General features: G+C 36.3%; 4 protein-coding genes and 1 long non-coding RNA gene across 7 annotated transcripts; 2 read left to right on the forward strand and 3 right to left on the reverse strand.

The window, feature by feature from the left end:
* Window positions 1-887: 887 nt before the first annotated feature.
* Window positions 888-9125, forward strand: LOC140784346 (probable inactive histone-lysine N-methyltransferase SUVR2). 3 transcript variants are annotated; one of them, XM_073131697.1, is made up of 10 exons: window positions 888-976; window positions 1142-1382; window positions 1459-1509; window positions 1755-2298; window positions 2864-4065; window positions 4193-4458; window positions 6403-6469; window positions 6569-6619; window positions 7840-7936; window positions 8732-9125. In XM_073131697.1, the coding sequence occupies exons 2-10, from the start codon at window positions 1197-1199 to the stop codon at window positions 8755-8757; spliced, it is 2490 nt and encodes an 829-aa protein (XP_072987798.1). In that variant the 5' UTR covers window positions 888-976; window positions 1142-1196; the 3' UTR covers window positions 8758-9125. The 3 variants fall into 3 exon arrangements, with proteins under 3 accessions (XP_072987798.1, XP_072987800.1, XP_072987799.1); XM_073131698.1 differs by having other exon boundaries at window positions 916-1029; XM_073131699.1 differs by lacking the exon at window positions 1459-1509.
* Window positions 9126-9633: 508 nt separating this feature from the next.
* LOC140784348 (large ribosomal subunit protein uL14) lies at window positions 9634-12002 on the reverse strand. The gene is made up of 4 exons (XM_073131700.1): window positions 11903-12002; window positions 11528-11812; window positions 10144-10185; window positions 9634-9958 (listed from the first exon to the last, which is right to left on the reverse strand). Exons 1-4 carry the CDS (start codon window positions 11913-11915, stop codon window positions 9876-9878), a joined length of 423 nt encoding a protein of 140 aa, XP_072987801.1. The 5' UTR covers window positions 11916-12002; the 3' UTR covers window positions 9634-9875.
* A 7060-nt stretch (window positions 12003-19062) lies between these two features.
* LOC140784775 (peroxygenase-like) lies at window positions 19063-20677 on the reverse strand. Its single transcript, XM_073132323.1, has 6 exons — window positions 20575-20677; window positions 20259-20408; window positions 20098-20183; window positions 19912-20006; window positions 19285-19410; window positions 19063-19186 (listed from the first exon to the last, which is right to left on the reverse strand). Exons 1-6 carry the CDS (start codon window positions 20675-20677, stop codon window positions 19063-19065), a joined length of 684 nt encoding a protein of 227 aa, XP_072988424.1.
* A 388-nt stretch (window positions 20678-21065) lies between these two features.
* On the reverse strand, window positions 21066-22551 carry LOC140784002 (peroxygenase-like). The gene is made up of 6 exons (XM_073131179.1): window positions 22449-22551; window positions 22170-22319; window positions 21868-21953; window positions 21694-21788; window positions 21457-21582; window positions 21066-21355 (listed from the first exon to the last, which is right to left on the reverse strand). The coding sequence occupies exons 1-6, from the start codon at window positions 22549-22551 to the stop codon at window positions 21205-21207; spliced, it is 711 nt and encodes a 236-aa protein (XP_072987280.1). The 3' UTR covers window positions 21066-21204.
* A 1192-nt stretch (window positions 22552-23743) lies between these two features.
* Window positions 23744-24370, forward strand: LOC140785020 (uncharacterized). Its single transcript, XR_012108361.1, has 2 exons — window positions 23744-23839; window positions 23981-24370. It is a non-coding gene; the product is annotated as an uncharacterized lncRNA (long non-coding RNA).
* Window positions 24371-25384: the final 1014 nt, after the last annotated feature.

The following is a 25384-nucleotide window of genomic DNA, read 5'->3' on the forward strand; positions in this document are numbered from 1 at the left end:
TGGTTATGTTAGCCATGTAGTTGGATATTCTTAGGTGGAGACTTTTATTAACCACATAAATCGATTATAGGGAATGACAGTTATCAAGTCATGATGCATGAGAGAACAAAATGTATTACATTTAAAAGTAATTAAAATGCTAAATATAAGTTTCATCGATATAAATTAAGTCTTACATCTATCCATAATCAAGAAATAATAAAAAGTATACTTGCATAAAAGAGAAAAAGTGAAATACGTCAGTATAGACTGCATTATAAAAAATCCATATTTTATTATAAAAAAATTACAGAAGAAAAATAATAATTTAATATTATTTATGTATTAGTACTCCATCCACCCACTAAAAGGTTAATCTTTTACTTGATATAAAATCTCATCAATTTCCAATGCAATTTCGGTAAGCAGTTGAGCGAGCACCCCAAAGCAAAGAAGGCGTTACTTCGACGTGTCAAGCTTACGGCACGATTGCATCATATTTGCTGTGCGAGGCTGCACAGCTACTCCTTTCTGCGCACATCCGGGAGCAGCATTAACTGCATAGTACGTAAAACCCCCTGAGCTTCGTGCGATGTGATCGTGGTGGCCCCATACTCGCTAGCATTCTCGTAGAAAATTTATATAGAATACTGAAATCCATCCGTTGATTTCAGCTGACTCTTTTAATTAACGGATTAGATTCTATCGGCACGATAATTTCTATGCTCGCGTCTTTACGTTCCATAATCATTTTATCTGTTCCGTCGGAACATTTTAGTCTCGTAGTTCCCGGATCTCGTTGGTTCGTTTGAAAGAACAAATCTATATCAAAGCACGTGTATATCGTATCCCGCGGAGCGGCAGAACAATACCGTTTTCTCTCGTCTTCTCATCTTCAGAGTTCCCTCCTTGGGTTTCCGCTTTCGGACGGAGAGAAAGCTCGTGAGCTGCAATCCAAAAACCCTAACCCTAGTTTCCGAGTTCGCCTCATGGAGTGGTAATGACGTTATAGATCATTTCCGCACTTACAATTTATTCTCGTGCATTGAAGTATTTACCTCTTATCTTATCCCCATGAGTATTTCATCACAATGATACAATTTACGTTACATTTATTTTCTTATCATTTTCGTTCCCATTTGAATCCTCTTTTGGAGCTTAGATTTGAGAAAGGTTTACAAAGGGTTGCAATATTGCTTTGGTGGATTACTCTGCAAATGGCGCCTCCAAAGGAGAAGATAGCGGCGGCTATGAGAGCAATGAAGGCTATTGGGATTCCAACGCGCACGGTAAAGCCGGTGTTAAAGAATCTCCTTACTGTGTATGAGGACAATTGGGAGTACATAGAAGCTGAAAACTTTAGGGTTTTAGCGGATGCGGTACTTGACTTGCAGGAATCTAAGGTGCATTTTGAATTTTCATTTGTGTTTCATTATTCGTCTATTTGAAATGGTTTGTTAGTTAATGCTTCATTTCCAGTTGCTGGATGGCCTTCAGAATAACGAGCCAATGAAGAAGAAAAATCATGATGTATGGTATCATTTATTCTCTAGTTTTGATGTTTTCGTCTTGCTTATTTATATCTTTGGTTTCCTTTTCGACTATTTGTTTTTAGTAGTTTTAGTTAATCCTTAGTTTTTCCTTGTTGGGTCATTTTCAGGATGGAAAAAAAAAATCATGATGTATGAAGTCACATGTGCTTTAATTTGATGGTTGTGTTCTTGCTAATATCTTTTTGTGCTCACTTTCTGTGTGCTGTTCACCAAATGAAACAGGATGTCTGCGATGAGAAGAACGAACTTGGAAGTTATGAGACTGAGAATTATAAGAAGAGGCTAAGGACAAGGTCGGAGATGTTGTCTCCTATGCCTCCTACAAATAACTCTGCGATGCATGATGGTAAGAGGCCAAAAGTAGAAGAGCCAACATCTCAGATGGATCACAGGAGCAAGAGGATTGAGACCTCACCATCTCAAATCCCTCCTGGTAGGATGATGGTTAAGACTCTGTCGCCTCATCCTACTGTTAAGTCTGAAACTCGAGAGCTATTATCACCCCAAGGGAGTCCAACAGAAACAAGAGCTTTGGTCATTGCTCATGGTACTAACCTGACTATGGAGAGACCTGTGACCTACATAAGAAGTAATCATTCAGAGCATGAGATGTTGGTATTATTTGGAGAAACTAAGATTGAAAAGGAACATGGAACTGGTGATTCTCATATGCCAATATCTGAGATGCAGAATAATGAATCCCCAATATTTGAGGTTCCTCTGGCAGTGATTTGCCCACCTCAGTTAGATCTTACTATTCATAGAGGTAATCCTTTTCTTGCTGTACTTTTTGAGTAGGTGAATATCATTCTCACCTAATACTTTTTGCAGTTATTTCTGGCTTTTGATCGGGGTATGTACCTGTTAAGGACAAAAGGTTTTGTGTCTGAGAACACTCAATTTTGCTTGATATTCCAACTCTTTACATGCTTCTTCTGTCCAAATCTTCCGCAGATAGCTAATTGGCTACCAACATACTATATGTTTTATTATGACATGGTTGTGTCCTGATGATGAATTTAACTAGCTTGATATAGAATTTTGTGCTCTTTTATGAGGTGTCATTTTTGTAATGCACCATTCATTTTATGTTAGATGGAAGAATTATCAAAACTTGGAAATAACAATTTAGTTTCTTGTTTGTCAAGCTTGGTATAAGAACTTATATCCGTTCATTTCAGAAAAATTATATATATATATAAATTTACAAGTGGTCTTTGGATGTCTTGGTTCCTATTAGATTTTGATATTTTGCAGTATTTCAAGTGTACTATAAGCTGTTTCTATTAACTGTTATTTTTTTATAATGGAATTACTTGACGTAATTCTAGATCACCAAGAGAAACCAAGATTCCAAGGTTCTTCTACTGGAAATCATTCTACTTGGCAAAATAATGGTTCTGAAGTAAAGGAACGACGGCATGCTGATGAAGGAAAAGGAAAAGAAAGTGCTTCAAATTCTCAACGGAACAATACAAATACATCTGATCTTGTAAACTTTCAGGACGACTCTCCTACAAATGTCGAGATAGCTGCCTCAGCTTCAGGAGCCGTGAAACTTCAATTCTCATGTACCAGACTTCATCAGTCAGATTTCTCTATGCCAAGCATGGAGGCAATCTGTAAAGAACTAGAGGACAGATGTCTGAAGTCCTACAAGATCCTTGAACCCAAGTTTTCTCTTGTGAATCTCCTGAACGAGATGTGCCAGTGTTTTCTGGATTTAACTTCTAAATCTGAAGAAACTAGACGGGAAAATGTTAAACAAATAGTTCCTGCATTGGAGTCCCTGAAAAGATCTGGGGTACGACAGGTGTTTGGTAGCACACCTGCATGTTTTTCAAATGATTCACCTAATATTTCTGCATCATATTTAATAGATCCCAAGGGTTCAAATGATCTATGCTCAGATGGAGAAGTTTGTGGCACCAATATAACTTTAAGAGAAAAGAAAAAAGAGGCAGATGTGGACAACAATTCACGCAGTCTGATGATGGTTCCACTGCCACAGCCTTTGCTTCGAGACATGAGACCAGTCCATGATCTCAATGACATAACCAAGGGTGAAGAAAGAATTAGAGTCTCAATAGTGAATGAAGTCAGCAGTGAGAAATACCCACCTTCATTCAACTACATACCACGTAATGTTCCTTATCAGCAAGCCTATATTAGTATTTCTCTTGCGCGAATTGGAGATGAAGACTGTTGTTCAGATTGTTTTGGTAATTGTTTGGCATCGCCAATTCCTTGTCCCTGTGCAAGAGAAACTGGAGGCGAGTTTGCCTACACTACACGCGGTCTTGTTAAAAATGATTTTCTTGATGCATGTATTTTGATGCTTCGTACTCCATCAAAGCATCATTACTTTTACTGTAAAGACTGTCCACTTGAAAGAGCAAAGAATGAGGTAAGGCCTGAGCCATGTAAGGGACATGTCGTTAGGAAATTTATCAAGGAGTGCTGGAGTAAGTGTGGCTGTAGTATGCAGTGTGGAAACCGCATAGTGCAGAGAGGTATAACACAAAATTTACAGGCAAGTTTCTAGCAATTTGAAAATCAAGAATAAGCATTAATGTTTTTCTACTTCTACAAAATATAAATGCTTCTATTGTGTTGGTGGTTGAAGTTCAGATGCTACTTTTTTTCATCAAAAATTTCAGGTGTTTTTAACTCCTGAAGGGAAGGGATGGGGACTTAGATCACTTGATAAATTGCCTAAGGGTGCATTTGTATGCGAATATGTTGGTGAGATACTAACAAATATGGAGTTATATGATCGAACAATTCAAACTACGGGTAATGCCAAACATACTTATCCAGTGCTGCTTGATGCTGATTGGGGTACTGAAGGTGTTCTCAAGGATGAGGATGCCCTTTGTTTGGATGCTACATTTTATGGAAATGTGGCGAGGTTTATCAATCATAGGTAGTTGATTTGCAAGAATACATCTTTCAAATGGAGTTTCATTTATTTGGATCTAGATCATGATTCCTTTAAACATTTAGTTTCTTATGAGGTCCTTTTGCTTACCTGCTGATGGAGATACTACCTTTACATTTTTCCTCATCTTATTTTTTAAACTTGATAATAACTGGATTTTATGTTGGCACCATAAAACATGTTGCATGCACATATGTCTTCACATTATGAAAGCTATAGTTGATAACTTTATATCGTTCCTGATGGAGTACACAAAGGATGGAAGTATTTGAATGCCTCAAAGAGATTCATGTGATATTAAATATTCTCTCACTAAACTTGCAAAAAACATGAAGTTCTTTATGTTTACAGCTCATTATAAAAGGGTTGCAAGCATATAAGTATATTTTGCTTTCGAAATGCTTATGCTGACATAGCTTCTAATACTAACATATTATATTGGAATTTGTTTTTTCTTCTTCCTCAAAGTTACTTGCACAAGCTAGCATGTTCACCTGTAAAGCCTGCAGAATGCTGCTTAGGAGCATGTAAATTAGTGAATTCTTCAGCATATCATGTAAAATACGTAGTTAATATAGTGGAGTCTTTTCAAGGTAAAAAGAAGTTCAGCTAGGTTAAGCTAACGTTACATATAGTAACCAAATGTTATTATATGATTATACTCTGAGATCTGATAACATTATCTAGAATTTGATAAGAACTGATTCATCATACACTTTGAGTGAAGAATATACTAGTTATCTTGTAACAAGGTGGGTAATGTGAAAGGAAACATTTTCTTTTTCTTTAGTCCTAACTTAACATTTAGGAAGCATATCTATCTTAAGTGGTAATTAATATAAAATCCAAGATTATTGTTGTCACAAGTAGTTTTTATCTTTTAAAATTTTACTTATTTGGGCCCCTATAGCTTCATTGCCCTATGTCTTTGATATGATAGGCTGACCACCATAATTGTGTTTTATAATCTGTATTTTGTTGTAAAGAGAAAATGATGCTTCAACCATACCATTGCATGAGAGTTATATTCTTTAGAGTTTAGTGTTAACACCAATTATATGAGTGGGTAAATTGACTTGTTTGGTACTGTGATCTTAAATCAAGATCCCTCATTACTAATTATCATCTTTTTTAGTTTACTTGAATGTCTTGCAATTCTCCAAAACCTCAGAACAGGTTTCACTGTAACTCATTGAACTATGTTGGTCGAGGGTCATAGATGAAAATCTTCCTGTTTTTTTTGCTGCAGTGGAGCTTGGATATAAAAGAGATGGTTAAGAATTTTAAAGTATGTAGCCAACAAGTGTTTCAATAATTGTTAAAGAAAAGCTGGGTTCTATGGCACAAAGCATATTTCCAATTGTTTGAACACATTTACTCCAGGTGAAGAAAATAGTAAGAAAGAACTTAAGAAAATGATCTATATGGCCAACCCAAATAGTTGAGACTAGTGCCTTGTGCATATTCATTTTGCTATACTTTGAGCTTCAAAACTCTTAAAATCTTTATGTAAACTTTCACTATGAACAGTATGTACATCTACTTTCATTGTGAAGAGCTACTTTCTTCTTTAAATTTTGTTTATTCCATGTATTTTACATGAATGATCAACCATTTCTGGAAGTAGGTGAAATGTGAAGAAACTTTATTATCACCATCATTCCTCCAATGGGTGAGCAGAAGACGTATGCAATCTTATCCCTATTTCTGGAGAGTGTTTTTGTAACTTAAATCACGACAGTAACAGTGGAAAGACTTACTATCAAACTATATCCTTTAACCTTTTAGTCTCATGTCCTGCATAATAGATCTTTATCTTATCATGTTGTTTCATTGGATTTTAACACTTTGTGATTCTTATGCCAAAAGTGTAACTATTTACTTTTCTTCTTAGTAATGTGTGAGCTTTTGTCATGTTTGTACTTGTAGATGTTCTGATGCAAACTTGATCGAGATTCCAGTGGAAGTGGAGACACCTGACCACCATTACTATCATGTATGCAAACCAACTTTATCACACCGATGTCGTAGATTCTTATAAGAACAACTAAATTTTATGCTCTCTGGACTCGTTTTGTTTGAACATGTTTTGCAGCTTGCTTTTTTCACATCCAGGAAGATAGAAGCTTTTGAGGAGCTAACATGGGTAAGAAGCATATGCTTGTAAAGTGTGATGCTTATAATAATGATCCAGCATTTCCTATCTGATCAGATTGGAGAATTATCACTTCATTGAGTTATTAGAATTTCATTCATTGTAAATGGAGAATTCTAATTCAGTCAAGTTTGAGCTGTTTGCTTTTACTAGGAAAACTGCAACTTGTCAGGTGTATTTGTACTTGACCACTTACAGGTCTATACAATTTTAGGTTATATGATCTTAAATTAAACAGTTATCTCCTTTCTTTCTCCTGCTTCTGTTATGTGCGTTTCATGCTTACAGGTTGCTATATTCCTAAATACATACAAAATAAGCATGAATCTGTAATTACTAATTAGATAATAGAATTTGGTGAAGTAGGGAAATTGATATTCATCTGTACTTGTTGAAATCTTATTTAATTTATAACAAGAAGTTTTAGCCGAAATAATACAGAAGCTCAATTAAATCCTTCCCAGGCTTTGCGCAAGTTAGTTATATTTTTTTGCAATCAAGGTACTGCAAATGCACGCAATCCCACATGCGGGTGCATAAAGGTTATCCTAGAACAGTTTGTCTGTACATTTCTTCTCTTGGCAGTTCCAATCTCTGGCATTACTGATTACATCGAAGAATTATTGATAAATCACATATTAACTATAATATGTCTATATTGCAAGTCATTATATATTTTTTATTGTTTCATTCATATAGAAGTGCTGATGAATTAATAAGAATATAAGATGAGCTTTGTCCCAGGTGATTTACTTTGATACTATGTCCTGTATCTTGAGTAATAATCCTTATCACTCTCTATTCGGACCTGTCTTTTCGGTCAGACAGGAAAACTCAAGAATGTAACTTCATTTCTTCGATGTAGGACTTCTTGACTTACAAATACTTGAGACTACTTAATTCTTGAGTAAATCACTTTTTCTTTTTGTTGCTGAAAGTAGTGATTCATTTGCTGTATGAAGTTCCACATTCATGTCATTCTGATGAAGTCAATGAGACCTCAAAATGGTTGCTCACTCTAAAAATCTTGCCTAGTTATCTGTCCACATAAAATTTTGCTTGTCCAGAATCTACTAAATAGTAAGAGTCTATGGGCTGTCATATTAGTAGGTCTCTCTGCAGGTTATTTTACTGTTCAAAAGGTCAACTATATGCTATCACATGATTCACATGTCATCTAACACTTCTCTTACATAACAATTCTTTCATAGGATTATGGAATTGATTTTGATGATCACAATCACCCAGTTAAGGCATTTCAATGTCGCTGTGGAAGCCAATTATGCCGTGACATGAAGCGCACTTCAAGTAAGTACACCACACTTCATGAAAATAAAGGACCATGTAATGCTTAGGACTTAATGTTCTGACTGATTATATAAACTCCTGATCCTGAAAGGAAGATATGTGTATATTTACTGCTCAGCAGATGCAGGAATTTCTCAATTAAGATGTGAAGTTTTTTATCAACTCCAAAAATCATAAACTAGACATATTTGGTTTCTGCAAGAAACAATTGGAATCTGAAGCAGTTTTGAAATTACTTCTGCAGATAAATAGTAAGGCCAAAAGTCTGTATAGATAAACTATTCAGGCTAGTTAGTCACTCCTTTTGTTAAATAATTGTGTCAAAAGTATGACAGCAGATGCTTCTTGAGTAAAGACCATCTGCATTAACAATATGAATTAATATTAAGCTTCTGAAGTAAATTTGATACACTTCCTTTGGAAAGTCCTATAATTCATACGAAGGCTTTGATTCTTTATAGTTCATCAAGAATGATTGAAACAAATGTGTCCCTGGAGAATGAACTCTGGGAAGATATAAAATAAAAATAAACTTAGTAGTAGGAACGAATGGACATGTTTCAATAGGAAAAAGAAATAGATTTCTTCTTCCTAACTTTTCTTTCTTATAACGCAAGAATCAAATATGAATTATAGGTTACTACTACTCATGAGCATATTATATTACTATCTCAATTTTGACACAAAGGTACAGAAAAAATTAGCAAGCTGATACCACTTAGTTCCAATCCGATCTCTTCTAGACTACCAAGTAAGTTTATGGTAATCTGATTTCTTGTTTTGCTTCTTGTGCAGAGACCCGATTGAATGCATTGACATGATTTACTGGATCTTTGCTAGCAGAATGGTATCTTGAAACTCTACAGTTCACCAGAAGACCCATTACAAGCTTACAGTTTCGTTGGATAGGGCACTTTTTAAATACGGAAGCCATTTTGAATTTAAGGCTATAGTTGCTATATGGGTGGAGATAAACTCAAGGAGTCGTTGCACAAAGGTTTTGAAAAATATACTGCACAGTTTTTTGGGGTTGTTTTTCTTAGAAACTGCAGGAAATGAAAAATTTACGCTTATTTAGGTCTCAATGATGTTTATAGGTGTGATCTCTGGTAATAGAGCATAATTAAGCAACGTTTTGTACCGGAATACCTGTAAACAGCTTTTACAGTGGATGTTTATTAGCGTATCATTTCTTCATGTGCTCAGGGGCCAGTTCGCTGGAACTATTGTGCTAAATTAAACTTGATATCTAGGAGGAGGGACAACAGTTGTGCCTAGTAGTCGTCTGAATACTCATCAAGGGTACGAAAACTTTGCAGTTCAGTGTAATAATACGTACATTCTTAACACAAAATTTTACCATGTAGACAGTGTATTTGATGTCTAAGGGCTTTTTGACGACGAAGATTGGGTTATAAAAAGACGAGCAAGGATTACAATCCTGAATCATATGCGCTTTAATTTTCTGCTACACAAATTTCTCTTGGCATGAAAGTTGAAACAGCAATACGCTAAGCAAAAGCTCTCTTCCTTCTTTCTCCCCGTAGTGCTCTCCTTGTGTGTTCATGGCTTCGGGGGCTTCATGGAGCCCTTATCCAGGCCTCCTAGGAGTCCTTTTCCTCAATCTCAGGTTGTTTCTTGGGCTCAAGTTACTTCGGAAGCTCAACTTGGGTGTATCAAACGCTTAAACTAGAATATTCAAGTAAAATATCAATTCACTTTGGGAAAAACAAAAAGTTTGCAAATAATGTTCAAGACTTCAAGTAGATCCAAATTGTCTACTAAAAGACAATGTGCCGCATGGTCAAAAACCTAACACTAGACTCAAAGGATCAAGGTAAAGTCGGTTTTCTCTCTTTTTAACTTGTCACTGAGGCCAGTAAGACAGCAGTATAAAAGAACGAAAGAAAAAATTCTCTCAATTTTGCAGGTGAATCCATCAGACAATTGCATTAGCCGCACTTGCAATCCTCGGCCACAGGTCAGCGCATTCCTTTCCTATGGGTCCTGTGATTGCAGAACCTGCAGGAAGGAACAAAATGCAGTCGATATTATTTATAAATCTGGATCAAATTCTTGGGAAGCAGGGTAACATTAAAAAACAAAAAGCTTACAGAAGCAATTTTGCTCCTTCAAATAGTAGAAATATAGTTAATAAACCACCTAGAAACCAACTAGAAAATATAATTTTCTCGACTCTAGCATACCTTTCATTTCTCCTTTGGGATTCACAATTACACCCGCATTATCTACAGAAAACCAAAAGAAAAGCAGTAAGTGCTTGTGATAATGGTAAGTTACATTTCAATCGTTAAAGAGTCATGAATGTATAAACAAAATTTAATGACACAGTAGTAGTAGAATAACCCAATACTCATAAAATATGAATAGTGGATAGCAAACAAACAGTATCTAAGAAATCTCGTACAGAATAAGCAAATATTTTTACCTCTACAACAAAAATTATCAACCAGACTAGTATTTTTATGTCATAAAATAGTTAAATACAGACGTAGGGCCAACCAACACACATTGATCTCTTAACTCATACAGCACCTTAATTTTATGTGTAGATAAACGATGAGAATATTTGTCTCATGGCTAGTCCCAAAAGGAAATTGCAGCAATGCCGCTCCTCAAGTCAATGGAATATGAGACTGCTTTTATATGGAGGAATTTCTTTCAAAGACAACATCTTTCCAAGAAGATCCATCAACATCCAAAAGCTTGCTTTATGACGTTTACTATGGAATATACAAACATAAATAGCCTGCTCCAGCAAGTTGAAGGATTTTCACCCAGAAAAATCCTCCCATCACCAAAAAGAGCAGTCTAAGTTCTAAATCCTAACATCATGAAAGGCAAACAAGTTGTCACTTATGAGGAACTATTGTCTGATACATGCAGAATGTCTGAAATAATTGGACAATCTCTCAACCAAATGACGCTCATAATGGCGACAATATCTGAAGATGGAACTCCTAGAATATTTAGCGGAAGCAATAGCCACAAAAAACCAACAACCTTATTTGTGATGATACCTTAAAAAGTATCAAAAACAAACATTTCTAAATTAATTTCCTTCTGACCTTTAATACTTCTAGTTCAACTAATGTTTCTTCAAGCACAATTATAAAACATAAGTAACATGGATATTACAATCTCAAAAGCCTTAGCCAGCATGTAATTGCGATGAAAGCAAATAGAACTAGATCTTGACTAGTAAATTATGTTTGCCTTATAGTTGATACAACGCCACCCACCTTTCTTCCACCTAATGATGGACAGCTCTCTGAACCAGATGACTAACTTAGTGGAGCCAAAAATCTTTCTTTTCCCTAATTCTGCATTGATAAACTCTGAACATATCCTAGAATGGAAAGGCATTTTAACCAATATCACATGTCTAAATTATTATCTTAACTCAGATACAAGAGCTAGAATTTCAACCAAAACAAAGAAGTTCAGAGTCCCGACCACAATCCAAAACCCACCAGCAAACACCGTTTACCATGAAGTCCAGACATCATAAACACACGTCTTCTGAAGATATAATTTTGAGAAAAAGCAAGAACTGCTATAAAAGATTACCCTCAAAGTACATGTAGACGCCATCCTTTCGGCGCCACGGCTTGCGTTGCCTCACGATAACAGCGGGCATCACCTTCTTCCTGAGATCCGGCTTCCCCTTCTTCACGGTGGCCATCACCATATCACCAACACAAGCAGACGGGAGCCGGTTGAGGCGACCCTTGATCCCCTTCACGGATATGATGTAAAGATTCTTCGCCCCGGTGTTATCAGCACAGTTCACGGTCGCCGCCACCGGAAGACCCAGGGACATCCTAAACTTGTTCCCAGCCGATCCACCCCGCCCTGAATCAATAAAAATTGCAGCAATTAAGCACGAAACTGAAATCAAAATCGCATCTTTCTTGCGGTTTTTCGGCGAATTCAAAAGGCTACCTCGCTTCGACATGGCGGCGCTGCTTTCGTTCGTCGACTTCCTGAAGTGTGTGGGAAGGAGGCCGTGATAAATTTATATGGGTTGGCACTTGGCAATGTGCTAGGGTTTGATTTTGTTAAAATGACTGAAATACCCCCTCTTATCACGCCAACTGTCCTTTTCTTTCAATTAAACTAAATAAATATTATTCACTCAACTCAGGTAATTACAAGCTCGATACGCACAAAAGGGGGAGAGAGGTTTGAACTTTGAACAAGCCTCCTGATAAAATATTGAATCAAGTCCAAAAACATAAAAATAAAATAAAAACTCTGCCCAAATCTCCGACAATTCTGTCATGATAACTGAGTTGAATCAAGAAGAAGAAGAAGAACCCTGATGCAAAGGCTTCTTCCCTCAAGGCTTCTACCCTGATGCAAGCTAAAGCCTATGGTCTATCCATGCTGATCATTGAATCAGACTCACAAGCTCTTATCAACATCCTCTGAACTAAGACTGTTTTTCCATAGTATTGGAGTGTTCCTTAGTTTTAGATATATTTAATCTCTTGTATGACTTAGCTATTACTGTTTTCTCCCATTTTGGAAGTTAGTATATTACCATTATTCTTAGAGGCTCAACTCAGGCTTGATTTAAACACAACTTGAATATAATCTAAGCCTAGCTTGAATAGCTAATCTGAGCTACAAGATACAACCTGACTCACTCAAGACTCAGCATATTATAAGGATTGGTCGGTGCATCAACCACACCAACAGTAGCCTGGATTACCTACGACTACAGAATAAAGGCTGTCATAATAGAGAGAAAGTGAGAAAGAAAGAAGAAAAACAAAATGTCTGATGACTACTCTACAGTCAAAACTAACATAAAAAAACAACAGTTTACCTACTAATAATTTTGTGAGGTCTCCATCATCCATCCCTTTCTCTTGATACCATGGAAGCTTTTGTTTAGAAAATGGTGGACCGAACGAAAGAGAATAAGTTCACCATAGAATATGATGGCTTTGTCGGAAATGAAGAAAAGGGTCAGACTCTATATAATCCATGTAGGCCCACTTAGATGCTCTACTTGAAATTTTTTTTTTTTTTTTTTTTGAGGTTTATATTGAACACTCTATTTTTATTTATTTATAGTTTACTCCTCGTATTTGTTATATTTCTAAGTTGCATCCTACATTTTATTAAAAAAATTTCAGGACAAACCCGGCTATTAAATTCATTAACTGAATTTAACTAAACTTTTAAGTTTCGTTGATTACACTAAGAATACTACCAAAATTATTAAACTTGTTTAAAATAGTATAATTACCACTATATTCTTTAGAATGTTATAATTGCCACTAAAATTATTAAACTCTTTCAAAAATATCATTCCATTAATTAATCTAACTAAATATTATTAAAACTGAACTTAAATTTAGAAAGATTATTTTGTCCTTGCATAATTTTTAAAATGATTTAAAAACTGTCTACTATTTTACTGAATATTTTAGTACAAATTAGACTAAAATGTCCTCTCATCTCTTTTTTTAGGCAACATGTATGAAAATAAGAAAACGAGAGCAAATTAGCTTGAGTAAGGTTGATAAGGTTGGGTAAGATTGGGTATAGCTTAGGTGGGGTTAATTTAGTTAACTTATTCTAACTATTTAGTTAAATTTACTATGAAACATAGCTCCATTTACAAATATTAAAAACTGAGGGTGTAAACTATAGATAGGTTAACAGATGGGGGTGTTAAATGCAAATTTCCTTTACAAAGGTTACAAGTAGAGAGTGCAAATCCCAAATATATTAAAAGGTAGGATGTTAAATGCCAATTTTCAATTATTTTCCTATTTTCCACTAGGAGAGGCACTGACCCATTTATGACGACTTACTGTCATCAATTGTCGATAATCTTTCTCTTTGCCAGTCTTCTTTCCGAGATGCCACTCCATACGACTGAAGCAACTGCACTAAAATTGCAAATCGTATCCTATTATATTACTCAACTTGATTGGCAATGAATGCTCGACAATTGTTGATGTGATCTCCTGATGCAGCACTATCGTTGGGTGGGCCAACGGATAGGATAACAATGCCTGACATCTTATTCATTTTAGCTTTTGAGCATCTATAACAAGCAGCTGGCACTCAGACGGTGGTGGTATCTTACCACGCTGCAAAAAAGTATCACAAAAGGATGATACTCGTTAGCCTCTGCGGCAAGAGAAGGATCCACGCCAGGAAGTTGGCGAAGAGATTTCCTTCGGCACCTGAGAGTGGAGTTGATCTCATGAAGGTTGGAAGATGTAGTAAACTTCTCAGGCAAATGTTTTGGAAGTTGAAGTCCGAGTGGAGGCAAGCCTTAAGGCCCAGGCGAGGTGCGAAGCATTTCGGCTATGATCCTGAGAGCTACTCCCAGAATTTTGACGATGGCTTCTGCGAGGATCACTTTGTTCCTCTTTGACATATGTTGAGATTTTTCTTTTTCCCCCTGCATTTTAGCACCTTCATTTCGTTGTTTAGCGGCAAGATCTATGTTTTGAGGTTGTATATAAGTTATGATGGTCTACTATAACTTCTTATGTCCTTGTTCTTCTTAAGTTTTGGGAACTCCTAAACTTAATTGATGCTGGGTGATTTACTGGAACTTCCTCTGAGAAAGTGGGTGGACTGGACTACTACGATCGAATCAAGTACTTTATGCGTGATTAATAGTGGATCTAGTACTCCTTCCAGTTTTTTCTTAAGGAGGATTTTTTCTCTACATCAATTTTCTCAAAACTTATGGTTATTGGCCAAATTTTGTGGCCATTCTTTTGATTTTTATTTAGGGTAACTCGTAGTTTATCCATGTGATTTGGGCTGATTTCAGTTTATCCGGTACAGTCTTTTCCTTATGAGAAGGTATGTAAACAGCTGACATAGGGTATTTTCTTAAATATATAAAACAGAAACATGCACTAAAGGTAAGTGTTAGAATGTCAGTTCCTGAAATTCAAAGTTTTCCTCTAAAAGTTTGGAAAACTCTCTATGAGAGATCATCAATTTTTTGATTTATTACCACATTGCTTGAAAGTGAAGAGCTGTAGGAATGCATCTTGCATATAAAGAGATGTGCTCATGCTCATATATATATATATATATAAAAGAAAATATAGAATGAGAAAAGAGAGAGTGTTAGATCGATTAGACTGAGGACACAATTTGATTAGGGATTCAAAAAGTGTTGCAACTTTTCTAAGGAAGTATTTGAACGAGATATTGGGCATGGGAATGCTTGTCGTTTAGATGATTTTTCCAGTTGAAACAATAGCTCTAATTGATTCAAAAAGTGCTATTTTGTATAGGATGTGTCCTGTTGTGAAAAGACGTTTCATTAAAAGATGTTTCATAAGATTCTTTAAATAGAGAAAAAAAAAGTGAGCACTTTAAACATAATAACAATTCCACTCTCATTTTTCTTCTTTCAAATAAGATTGTTGATTTCAATTTTATTCTGTATTTTTGGGTTGATGGTGCTCTCCAAATTTGTTGGAAGTGCGATCATTGGAAACCTGATAGAGAAGACAAGTACATATATCTCGAAAATAAGAGTTTTAAGAAGAAAGTACAAGCATTTTGTCTTTCCAAACTCTATTTTGATATGATTCATCTCTGCTTCACATATTTCCCCAATAGTTTATTATATAGCAAGATTATAAGAGGGGTGAGTGGTGACATATTGCACCTACTTGTGTGGATAGCCCTGAGGTTGAAAAAAAAGAGAGTTATCCACCTTTTAACATTCTTGGATTATCGAGAAGATGATTTAGTTAGAGATTGCTCTCGTGTTGTTAACCATTTTAACAACAATTTGAGAGTTTCTGAAGATCCAACAAGTCAATGGATTGCTAGGCCAGCCATCACCTTCAAACTTTGGAGGAGGGATGTTGATGTTTGGCTCATATCAAGAGTTCTAAGTTTCATGTGTCGAGGGGCGTTCGAATGCTAAAGCCTGAAAAGATTTGTACTCTACAGGCATTTGAATGACTATATATGTTCAAACGCTCTCCTGCGTTCTAGTTTGGCATTCAGCGGGCGTTCAAATGGGACCCCAAGGGCGTTCAAATGGGACCCCAAGGGTTGATGGTAGCGGTAGCAAATAGAGAAGAGAAGAGGAGGGAGGAGTGGTTGGGGTGCCAAGATGGAGGAGTGTTCGGCAATCGAAGAGGAAGGAGGTCGGTGCCGAGGTAAAAGGCAACAACTACGACTAGAGTGAAGGAGTGAGGTGTGGTACTGAGGGGGAGCTGAGGTGAGGAAGAAGAAGAAAGCTAGAGGGAAAGAGTGACTACAACTGGTGGCCTCCATAAGAGTGCCACCAACTGATGTGGGCTTCGAGAGAGAGAGTTAAGGTAAAGCTAGAACTAGGGCAAATTCCTCCCCTTCTTGGGTGCTCACTACACCTTATATAGTGGCCACCCATGACTTAAGTGACGTGTTCTCTAAATAAAACTAAAATAGATTAGACGCAACCCAACTATTACCGAGTGGTGACATACATGACTTGACCCGACCAAATATCTCATGACTCGACCAGACCAAATATCTTATGACTCAACCTAGTCCAATGCAGACAATAACAATGCAAGAAATACAATAAGATAAAATGACTTGATCTAACTAACTAGAACTTTTTTAGAGTCATAACAGATGTCATTCTGACCAAAACAATCACCCTTCCACACAATATTAAGCCAACAAAGGAGGCCCCCTAACGCAAGTGTGGGGTGAGTAACCTTATTATGGGATCTGATAAGCACCAAAGGAATAGAAATAGTGACAAACCAATGTACAGAGGCGAACAATATTAGAAATAATATCAAAGGGATAAGCGATTATTTCTTGAACACCCATGTCCAAGCATTACAAGCTTTCCAAATAGCCGAAATGAGAGAAAAACGAAGACCAACTTCTTTTAAGGAGAGTTCTTTGCTCTAAAGCAAGAGCCACTAATCATGGTGAGAGGGGATAAGATCAATCTAAGGCTGAGCGAACTAACAATCCGACTGCATGGGCATAGTGCACCTAAAAGTAGGTGGTTATCAAGTTTCCCATAGAAGAGTTGCAGATCTAATAGATCGAGTCTATTTATTTTTTAATTAATTTATACGTATTTCTTATGTAAGTCTTTAAGAAAAATTTAATTAAGTCATGTAAGTTACTAAGGTAAATCCAATTAAATCATGTAAGTTATTAGGGCAAGTCTAATTAAGTCTTATAAGCCTCTAAGGTAAGTTCTAGTTCGAATCCTATAAGCCTTTAAGACTAGTCTGAGTAGGACTCATTATACATGACATCTATATATAAAAAGACTAGACTTTTTTATTTGATAATCGAAGCATCCAAATATTGAGAAATAATTAATTTAGTTATTTTAATATTATTACCACATTTACCATTTTATCGTAGCTATTAGATTATCTTTATTTTAATAATAGTAGATCATAACCGTATAACCCTTCCAAGCACCCAAACTCTAGCCACTGTCCTCCGCCATGAGCCACCCTACTATATGACCATCCACCACCACCCTTAGCTATCCGCTAGCCTTCAACAATCGTCGCAACTTCGAATATTTATTGATATACCTCATTTTAACTTTCCTCCACTATTTTATTTATCTTTTCATCATGACATCTATTTATGTGAAACCAAAACCATTAAAACTTTAACTTTGGAGGCTACCATCATATAAATTTTTATAAGTTTTCTATGTCTAGATCAGTCCATATTTGATCGGTAACAAAAGGCTCTAGAAAATATTTTTACTACATTTGAGAAGAGGAGGGCAAAGTAAGAGAAGATAAAAAGATTTTTGGTTTGGCTTGAGCACGGCTCGGATGAAACTCAGGCATGACTTGGATCAGCTCAAGATGAGTGATGCCTGATTTTAAAGGTCGATTTGAATTTTCAACTCATGCTCGGCTCCATAGAGTCAATAGGCTTGTTTACACTATATTTTATATTGGTAGCCTGGTAGCCGCGTGGTTTAATGTGGGTGGGTGGTTTAATGTGGGGTCGGATGAATCAAAGATGCGTCGTGTCAAGGTAAGGGTGTGGGTAGACTAGCTATGGATTTTATCACATCAATCCTCTCAATTGCCTCTTTTTTCTGAGGCTTCTTCTAGCTATTTATTTAATCATGGACAGATTAAACAAATGAGGAACAAATTTTTTCAAATAATACCTCAAATAATATGAAAGAATTAGTTGGGGATTAAAGAACCTTGCAAATTGGCCCATAAAGCTGTCAAACATGCTTAACAAATTCTCCTCCGATCTCTCTCTGTCAACCTCATCATCTAGCCTCCTCCTACTCTTTCTACAAGTTGCCACAGCTGCAACTGACTCTTCAGCCTTCTTCGATTTTCTCCTCCTTCGATAAACTGTAACTGCTGCCTCCTCCTCCAACTAAACTCCAACTCGAGTTTGGCTTAACTTGAGCTCAACTTAATTTGAGCTGAGCTAAAATACTAGAATTAAAATTAATTTCGAGCCAAGCCTAAGCTAAGTAGTTCGCTCATTTACACCCGTAAAAGAAATTTGTGGAAGAATGTGAAATGAAATATTGAAAGAGAGAAGAAAAAATTCAACAATTGGTTGCAGACTGTGGAATAAGATTAGGCATTCAAGATTCTTACTGATTTAAGGAGATATATGAGCCATTAAATCTTAGATCAAATATATATATATATAAATTCAAGTTTATTCAGCCAAGTTAGAGTAAGCAGGCTCTACTACATATCAAAATTAATTTTGGGCTCAAATCGAACCCTAAATCAACATTTAAAACTTAATATGAGAGGATTAAATAGTGGTAGACTATAGAGTTTGCCCTTCATGTTCTCTGAGATCCACAAATTCGTCATGACAGTTCACATAAAGTTCTACCTCGTAATAAAGTGAGCACCCTTAATACAGCAAAATAAATGATTAAGCAACTAATTACAAAAACAGAGTAAGAACTAGGTAACTGGAAATATTATTATCCACGAAATAAGATCACAAAGTGACATGCATGAAGATCTCTATCATCAAAGAAGGCCAATATAAAGCAAACCTAAGAGAGTTATAAATAGTCATACAAACATCTATTCTTACTACATCTTATTATTATTTTTTTCTCGTTACCTGGCACAGTACTCAAACAAACTCCCATCAAAGCATCGTCTTATGGCCTCCCTGGATAAGTATCCATCCTCATCTCTTGCCAGGGCATATAAAAGGAGCCATTCCAACTTAGAAGCAATCCTTTATAACATCACACAAAGTTAAACCATTAGTAACAAGTGAAAGTGAAATTAATTGATTAGTAATGAAGTGGCAGAGACTTGGAGGTAATTAATTACCATCCAAAGAAATCGTATGCAAATCTACTGCCTTGCGTCATTTGCCATAGCTCTCTAAATGTGAGCTTATCTGGTGATGTACGTGCATACTTGCTGAACATGGACTCAAAATTAACAGGCATAAACCTGCAACCAAAATGGTGAAATTAGAAGCTATTTAATATATTTGTTTAACATAATTGCCACTAAACCTTCTCAAATATTTTAATTATGATTCTTCAAAATATCATAATTGCCGTCAAAATTATTAAACTTGTTTTAGAAAATCATTCCCTCAGTTAAATTCTATATTAAATCTAACTAGTTAAAACTAATCTTAAATTTAAGAAACAGTATATAAATTATCTAAAACGGTTTAGAAACTATTTAATGTTTTATTAGAAAATAGAAGCTATCTAATATTACTTGATATAATAAAAATAATTTATTTGTTGTAAGAAAAATAAATATGTCCTACACTCTCTAAACTTAAAAAGAATAAATTAGTAATTTAACTACATTTTAAACTTTTTATACCATCATTCTGACATTTTAAAGACCAGTGAGAACTTGGTCTATTGTTAATTTTCAGTGGAAATTATGTAAAAAAAACCCTGAATTTTATTTGTTATTGGATGCTAAACTCACCTGCCCTCTGTGTCATAAGATCCGGAGTCACTCCCATGCTTAGCTTTGTGAATATTATGAACGTATATTGGAAATAATGGATTCGGTATCCACCCCTTCAAAAGAAAATTTAACATTGTAAGTTCATGGATATATATATATATATATATAGCACAAAATTAAATAAAATAATTAAAATTTACTTACTGGTAGAGTTGCATAACTCATAGATCCATTTACGAGTACTGTTATAATAAGAGATATAATCACATTGAATCCAATAGCACGAGCTCCTAGAATTGAATAACAAAGTTTAGTTTCATCAAATAAAAATTTAAGTGGTATATTATGTGGAAATTACATTATACCTGCATAAGTCTCCCAAGGGTAGATGATGCCATTGTCATCTCGATCAAAGAAAGCTACATGCTGCTGAAGAACACTTAGATGGTAATGCTTGTGATCTTTAGTTCCTTCCGGGTGATACACATCTGGTGCTATTAAACCTCTAGCCAAGTCTGAAGAATTCAATTGACTGGATAAATACTACTTTGAGAAAAGAGGATTTAACTTGTAAATATACAAAAGGGGAGGCGGTTTTTCGTAAAAACAATATTAGAATTTTGGTGCGTTATTTGCAAGAAGAACCCAATAAAGTCACAAATTAGCATGTAGCTATCTCACAAGGCTTAGGAAGTCGGTCCTCAAGGTCTCCTCTCACCGGCCGAGCTGCCGTCACCGGCGCGCGCAGCGCAATCGAGGACACGGCGTCTTTAGCTTCGGTCATCTCTTCTTCTTCTTCTTCTTGGAATATATCAAACTCTCCAATGAGTCTAAACAATGCAAACTTGAGGTATATATACTTATTGGGCTTTTCTACTAAATGGGAGGAGCCTACATCTGTAGCTAACACCACGAGACACGGACGCACAGGTGATTCACTACGTGTACCCTTGCATGGTAACGACCATTGAACCTGATGCCACGTGGCCTTCGAGATTGTTGTCCCGAGTCCATAATTTCCATTGGCGTTGATCTGGCAACTGGCTCCAATGGCCTTTTACTGTGCCATGAGTTAATAATTTTCGCTGTCACATGAATCGCAGCGTATGATATTTGCACCTAAACAGGAACATTCTATCAAAGAAACAGGGTAGCTAGCCAAGCTTATCTCCTTTATAGGAAGAGGGTATATAAATATATATAAATATAACTGCATGTCTCATATGCCCCTTACAACTCCGTCATCACCATTCACATTCATCTAGTAGTACATCATCCCATTACTTATATATGTTTATTAATAGTTTAGACTTAGTACATCTTGTCGAACGCTTGACGCTGATGAGCGACGTAGTAGAACAAACTGCCATCAAAGCAACGCCTGATGGCCTCTCTTGGTAGGAATCCTTCCTCATCTCTTGCAAGCACGTATAACACTATCCACTCCAACTTATTTCCAGCCCTGTACGCAAACATTTTGACATGCATACTTAAAAGACTGGCAGCAGCTAAAGATGACATCAATATACTATACCTAAGATGTAGTTTAGTATTTAATCTCACCATCCAAAGAAGTCATAAGCCAGTCGGTTCCCTTCGGTCATTCGCCACATCTCCACAAATGTGAGCCTATCCGGCACTGTGTGTGCATACTTACTGAAGATGTTCTCTAAATTTACAGGAACATACCTGAAAGAAAAAAAAACAACGTTTATATTAGGAAGAGCTAAAAGTTTAAATCTATGATGCAACTTTGTGTAGAAGATTAAAAGTTTGAGAGTTGTACGATTAATTAATTACCTGCCCTCGGTGTCATAAGTTCCTGAGTCGCTGCCATGCTTAGCTCTGTGAATGTTGCGAATATATATTGGAAAGAATGGAGATGGAATTACACTCTGGAGTAATTAATATTGGAAGTTAATTTTCAAACTATATAACTTTTTTTAATCAAATGAAGTGTATAATTTAACTAACTGGTAGCGTTGGGTAGCTCAGAGCTCCATTGATCAGTATGGCCATGATCAAAGATAATATCACATTGAAACCAAGCGCTCTAAAGCCTGCAATTAATTACTCGTCCATCACCATTAGAGAGGTGTAAATTATCATAGTAATTAGCTCATACAGAATACTCGAAGCATGCATAATTGCAGATTCTATTTTCTTGACAGAAATACCTCCTAAAGGGCATTTTTTGTCAGAAAATATATACCTACGGTGGAAGATGATTTAATTTTTCGAAACATAACCTGAAAGGACTAAATTTGCAAACTTACCTGCAAAAGTTTCCCAAGGGTAAATAACGCCATTATCATCTAAATCAAAGAAGGCCACATGTTGCTGAAGAACACTCATCTGGTGATGACTGTGCTCTCTTGATCCTTCAGGATGATACACATCGGGTGCAGCTAAACCTCTAGCCAAATCTGAGACAATTAATAAATAAGCATACATGCAGGTCACAAAGCATAGTACTCTTACATCTACAATAATATAAAAACAACGACCATTTAAGTAGTTCAGTTTATTAAATGATAAGAATTGCATGTACTCACAAGGCTTAGGAATGTGCTTCTCCAAGTCTGCTCTAACTGGCCGGTCCGCTGTCACCGGCGCCTGTTCTGCGACTGCTGATATAGCATCCTTGGCATCCGTCATAGCTTCTTCTTATCCCTCTCTCTCTCTCTCTCTCTCTCTCTCTCTCTCTCTCTCTCTCTCTCTCTCTCTCTCTCTCTCTCTCTCTCTCTCTCTCTCTCTCTCTCTCTCTCTCTCTCTCTCTCTCTCTCTCTCTCTCAACTTCTTCTTCTCTTGCAATTATACAGGGCTCTCAAATGCAAGAGAATGGAATAGTTGCTATATATGCAAGTAAGCGAGGAGAAGGTTAAGCGTTAAAGAGAGCTCTATGAACTTTTTAAGCCACGAGTCAGCATACACCTAACACGTTAGCTGGTATGAGAGTGGAAGCCGTTACAAGAAATTGGAGTGTTGTCCCTGCTGTCAAGTTCTTTCTCATAGTATGCTATCGGCAGCAATTAATGTTTGGCATGGAACCCGTGCTGCATTTGAACCTGACTTTGGTTCGGTGCAAGTTTGCAGGTTCCAAGCATAACTTCTACTTGCATAACAGAGATTATATATGCTTGATATACATGGATTTTTTCTGTATATAATGAACTCTAAATGGAAGGAAACCCTAATAATAATCTCTCTAAGGATTTTAACTATATCTGTATATCTTCCTTGGAACTCTAAATGGAAGGAAGTACAAAGATCGTGAATTCAACTACATAAACTCCTTCGTAAGATCTCAAAAAATAAGTTCTATGATCCTGTCTTATTCTTCATACTGAAAAGAAGATGACTAGTTCTCGTGGACCTTGTTGTTGTTGCGCTGGCCAGGATGAAGATGAGCATGTATTAGTTTAGGTTGTTAGGAGAGTAGTTTACTTGTCTGGAATCCAGTTGAATAAATTTAAACAACTGAAGGATCCTATTTAAGTTGTTCGCACAATTCTAAATAAGTAACTCTTTAATTTGGAAACTGCTTTAGGTTGTTGATCTATTTATGAAAGCCAAAGCCAAAGCCAATGAGAAGTTGATCTATTTATGTAAGCTAAAGCCAAAGCCAATGAGAAGTTGATCTATTTATGTAAGCCAAAGCCAAAGCCAATGGGAAGTCACAACGAATATCCTGTTGGTTTCAACTTGAAAAGAGGCCTTGACAACTTTGAATTTGCCAATACTATATAAAGTCCTAGTATCTATAAATAGGAGATAAAAAAGAATGTCCTATTTCATAATGAATTCAACTATATATAGTCCTTCGAAAGATCTCGAAAAATAAGAGTAAGATTGACCAAGGTGAAAAAGGAGACTAAACAATAAAAAATGTCTAGAGCTGGAGTTGCAGTTTTCCTGATCATATGTTTTATGATAAGTATAGCAAGTAAGTTATCTGAAATCTTTCAAATTATATTTGTGTTCGTGTGTGTGCTTTTTTTTTGTTCTTCTACATATTATTCAACTATTTATGTACATATGCATATATGGTTTTATGTCTTATTTTATTTATTGGTTATTTGGTTAGGTCCTTGTGCTGCAGTTGAATGCTGCACTGACTATCATGACTGGGGTGACAACAATCAAATGCATCATTGCGTAGGTAGTACAGATAATAGTACGTGCAATTCATGGTGCGCAGCGTCGTGCAGCGGAGGAATGTGCAAACCACGTGGATCATTGCATTATTGTCATTGCTTTTGTTAATGTACTTCTCTTACCTTGATTGAAATGAAATCAAGGGTAATAAAATTATTAAACAAAAATAAGTGGATCGAGCTAGGTTTGATGACATTTGCATATGTCCAATCCTACTTAACACATTAATATGTGTTTTATTTTATAGCAAATGTATGCTACATATTTAATACAAATCATAACTATCTACTGTATTAGACCATTTGGTCTACCTTGAGCCTTTTCTTATGTGACATTAAGCCGAACTTAATCAAAATAACCTAGAGCAAAGAGTTCCACTTGAGCCTCTCCAAAATTGGGTTTAGAATTAGGAACGATAAAAACCCAATCCAATATGTTGTTTCCTTAGCTTTACTATAAAATCTTGGGACATTTTGGTGATAGCCTAACAGTAGCCACGAACCCTGACTGGAGTGAGTACTGAGCCTTAGAGTGTGCACACTTGGCAATCCTACGCTTGGGTGAGTCTCAAAATCTCTGGAAGCGGTGTGCATCGACCTTAAAGGGTGCACACCAATGATTCTTCTTATTGAAGGGTACGCACCGGGTGTGCACCAACATAAACTTGGAGCATAATTTACTGGCTGAGGGTGTGGGTTGTGTAGTTGGACTTCTCCAGCCTAGGGGTGGTCTTGGCTGAAGGAGGCAATGGAGATGAAGGGTTGTGGAGGTGGTATGGGTGAGGTTAGGTTGTATATTGCATAGGTGGTAGAATTGGTGGTGATGATGTTGATTGTAGCAAGGGTGGGGGTGAGGATGAAGATGTAGATGGTTAACTAACAAAAGAGAAAAATGGAAAGAGGTTTAGTTGACCCGAAGGGACTAGGGGATCAGCAGTCGAAAGAGGAAACAAAGACTGAAATCCTATAGGGTGGAAAAGAGGAAACAAAGGGGAGGGAGGGAGGGAGAGAGGATTGATTTGGGTTGGGTATGGTTCAACCCAAGGTAGAGTAAGTTGGGCTGCTGTCCAACCCAAGTTGGTGGTGGGTTGGCATGCAGCCTAGCCCATATTGGTCGTTGATTGGGTTGCGACTTTGGACCCAACCTTGTGAGAAGATATAGGTTTTAGACTAGCTGTAGTCCAACCTATTGCTTTGAATTTTGGGCTGGCCTAACTAGATTTATGGTTCTTTAATTAATTTAATTAATTAATTAAATTATTCTTGTCAACTTGAGCCTTAAATATTAATTATTTTTAGAGGATAGCTATGTTAGTTATAATATTTGTTATAAA

The sequence above is a fragment of the Typha latifolia genome, chromosome 3 (assembly GCF_019914945.1).
Source record: "Typha latifolia isolate L0001 chromosome 3, TyphaL0001v2, whole genome shotgun sequence".
Lineage (NCBI taxonomy): Eukaryota > Viridiplantae > Streptophyta > Magnoliopsida > Poales > Typhaceae > Typha > Typha latifolia.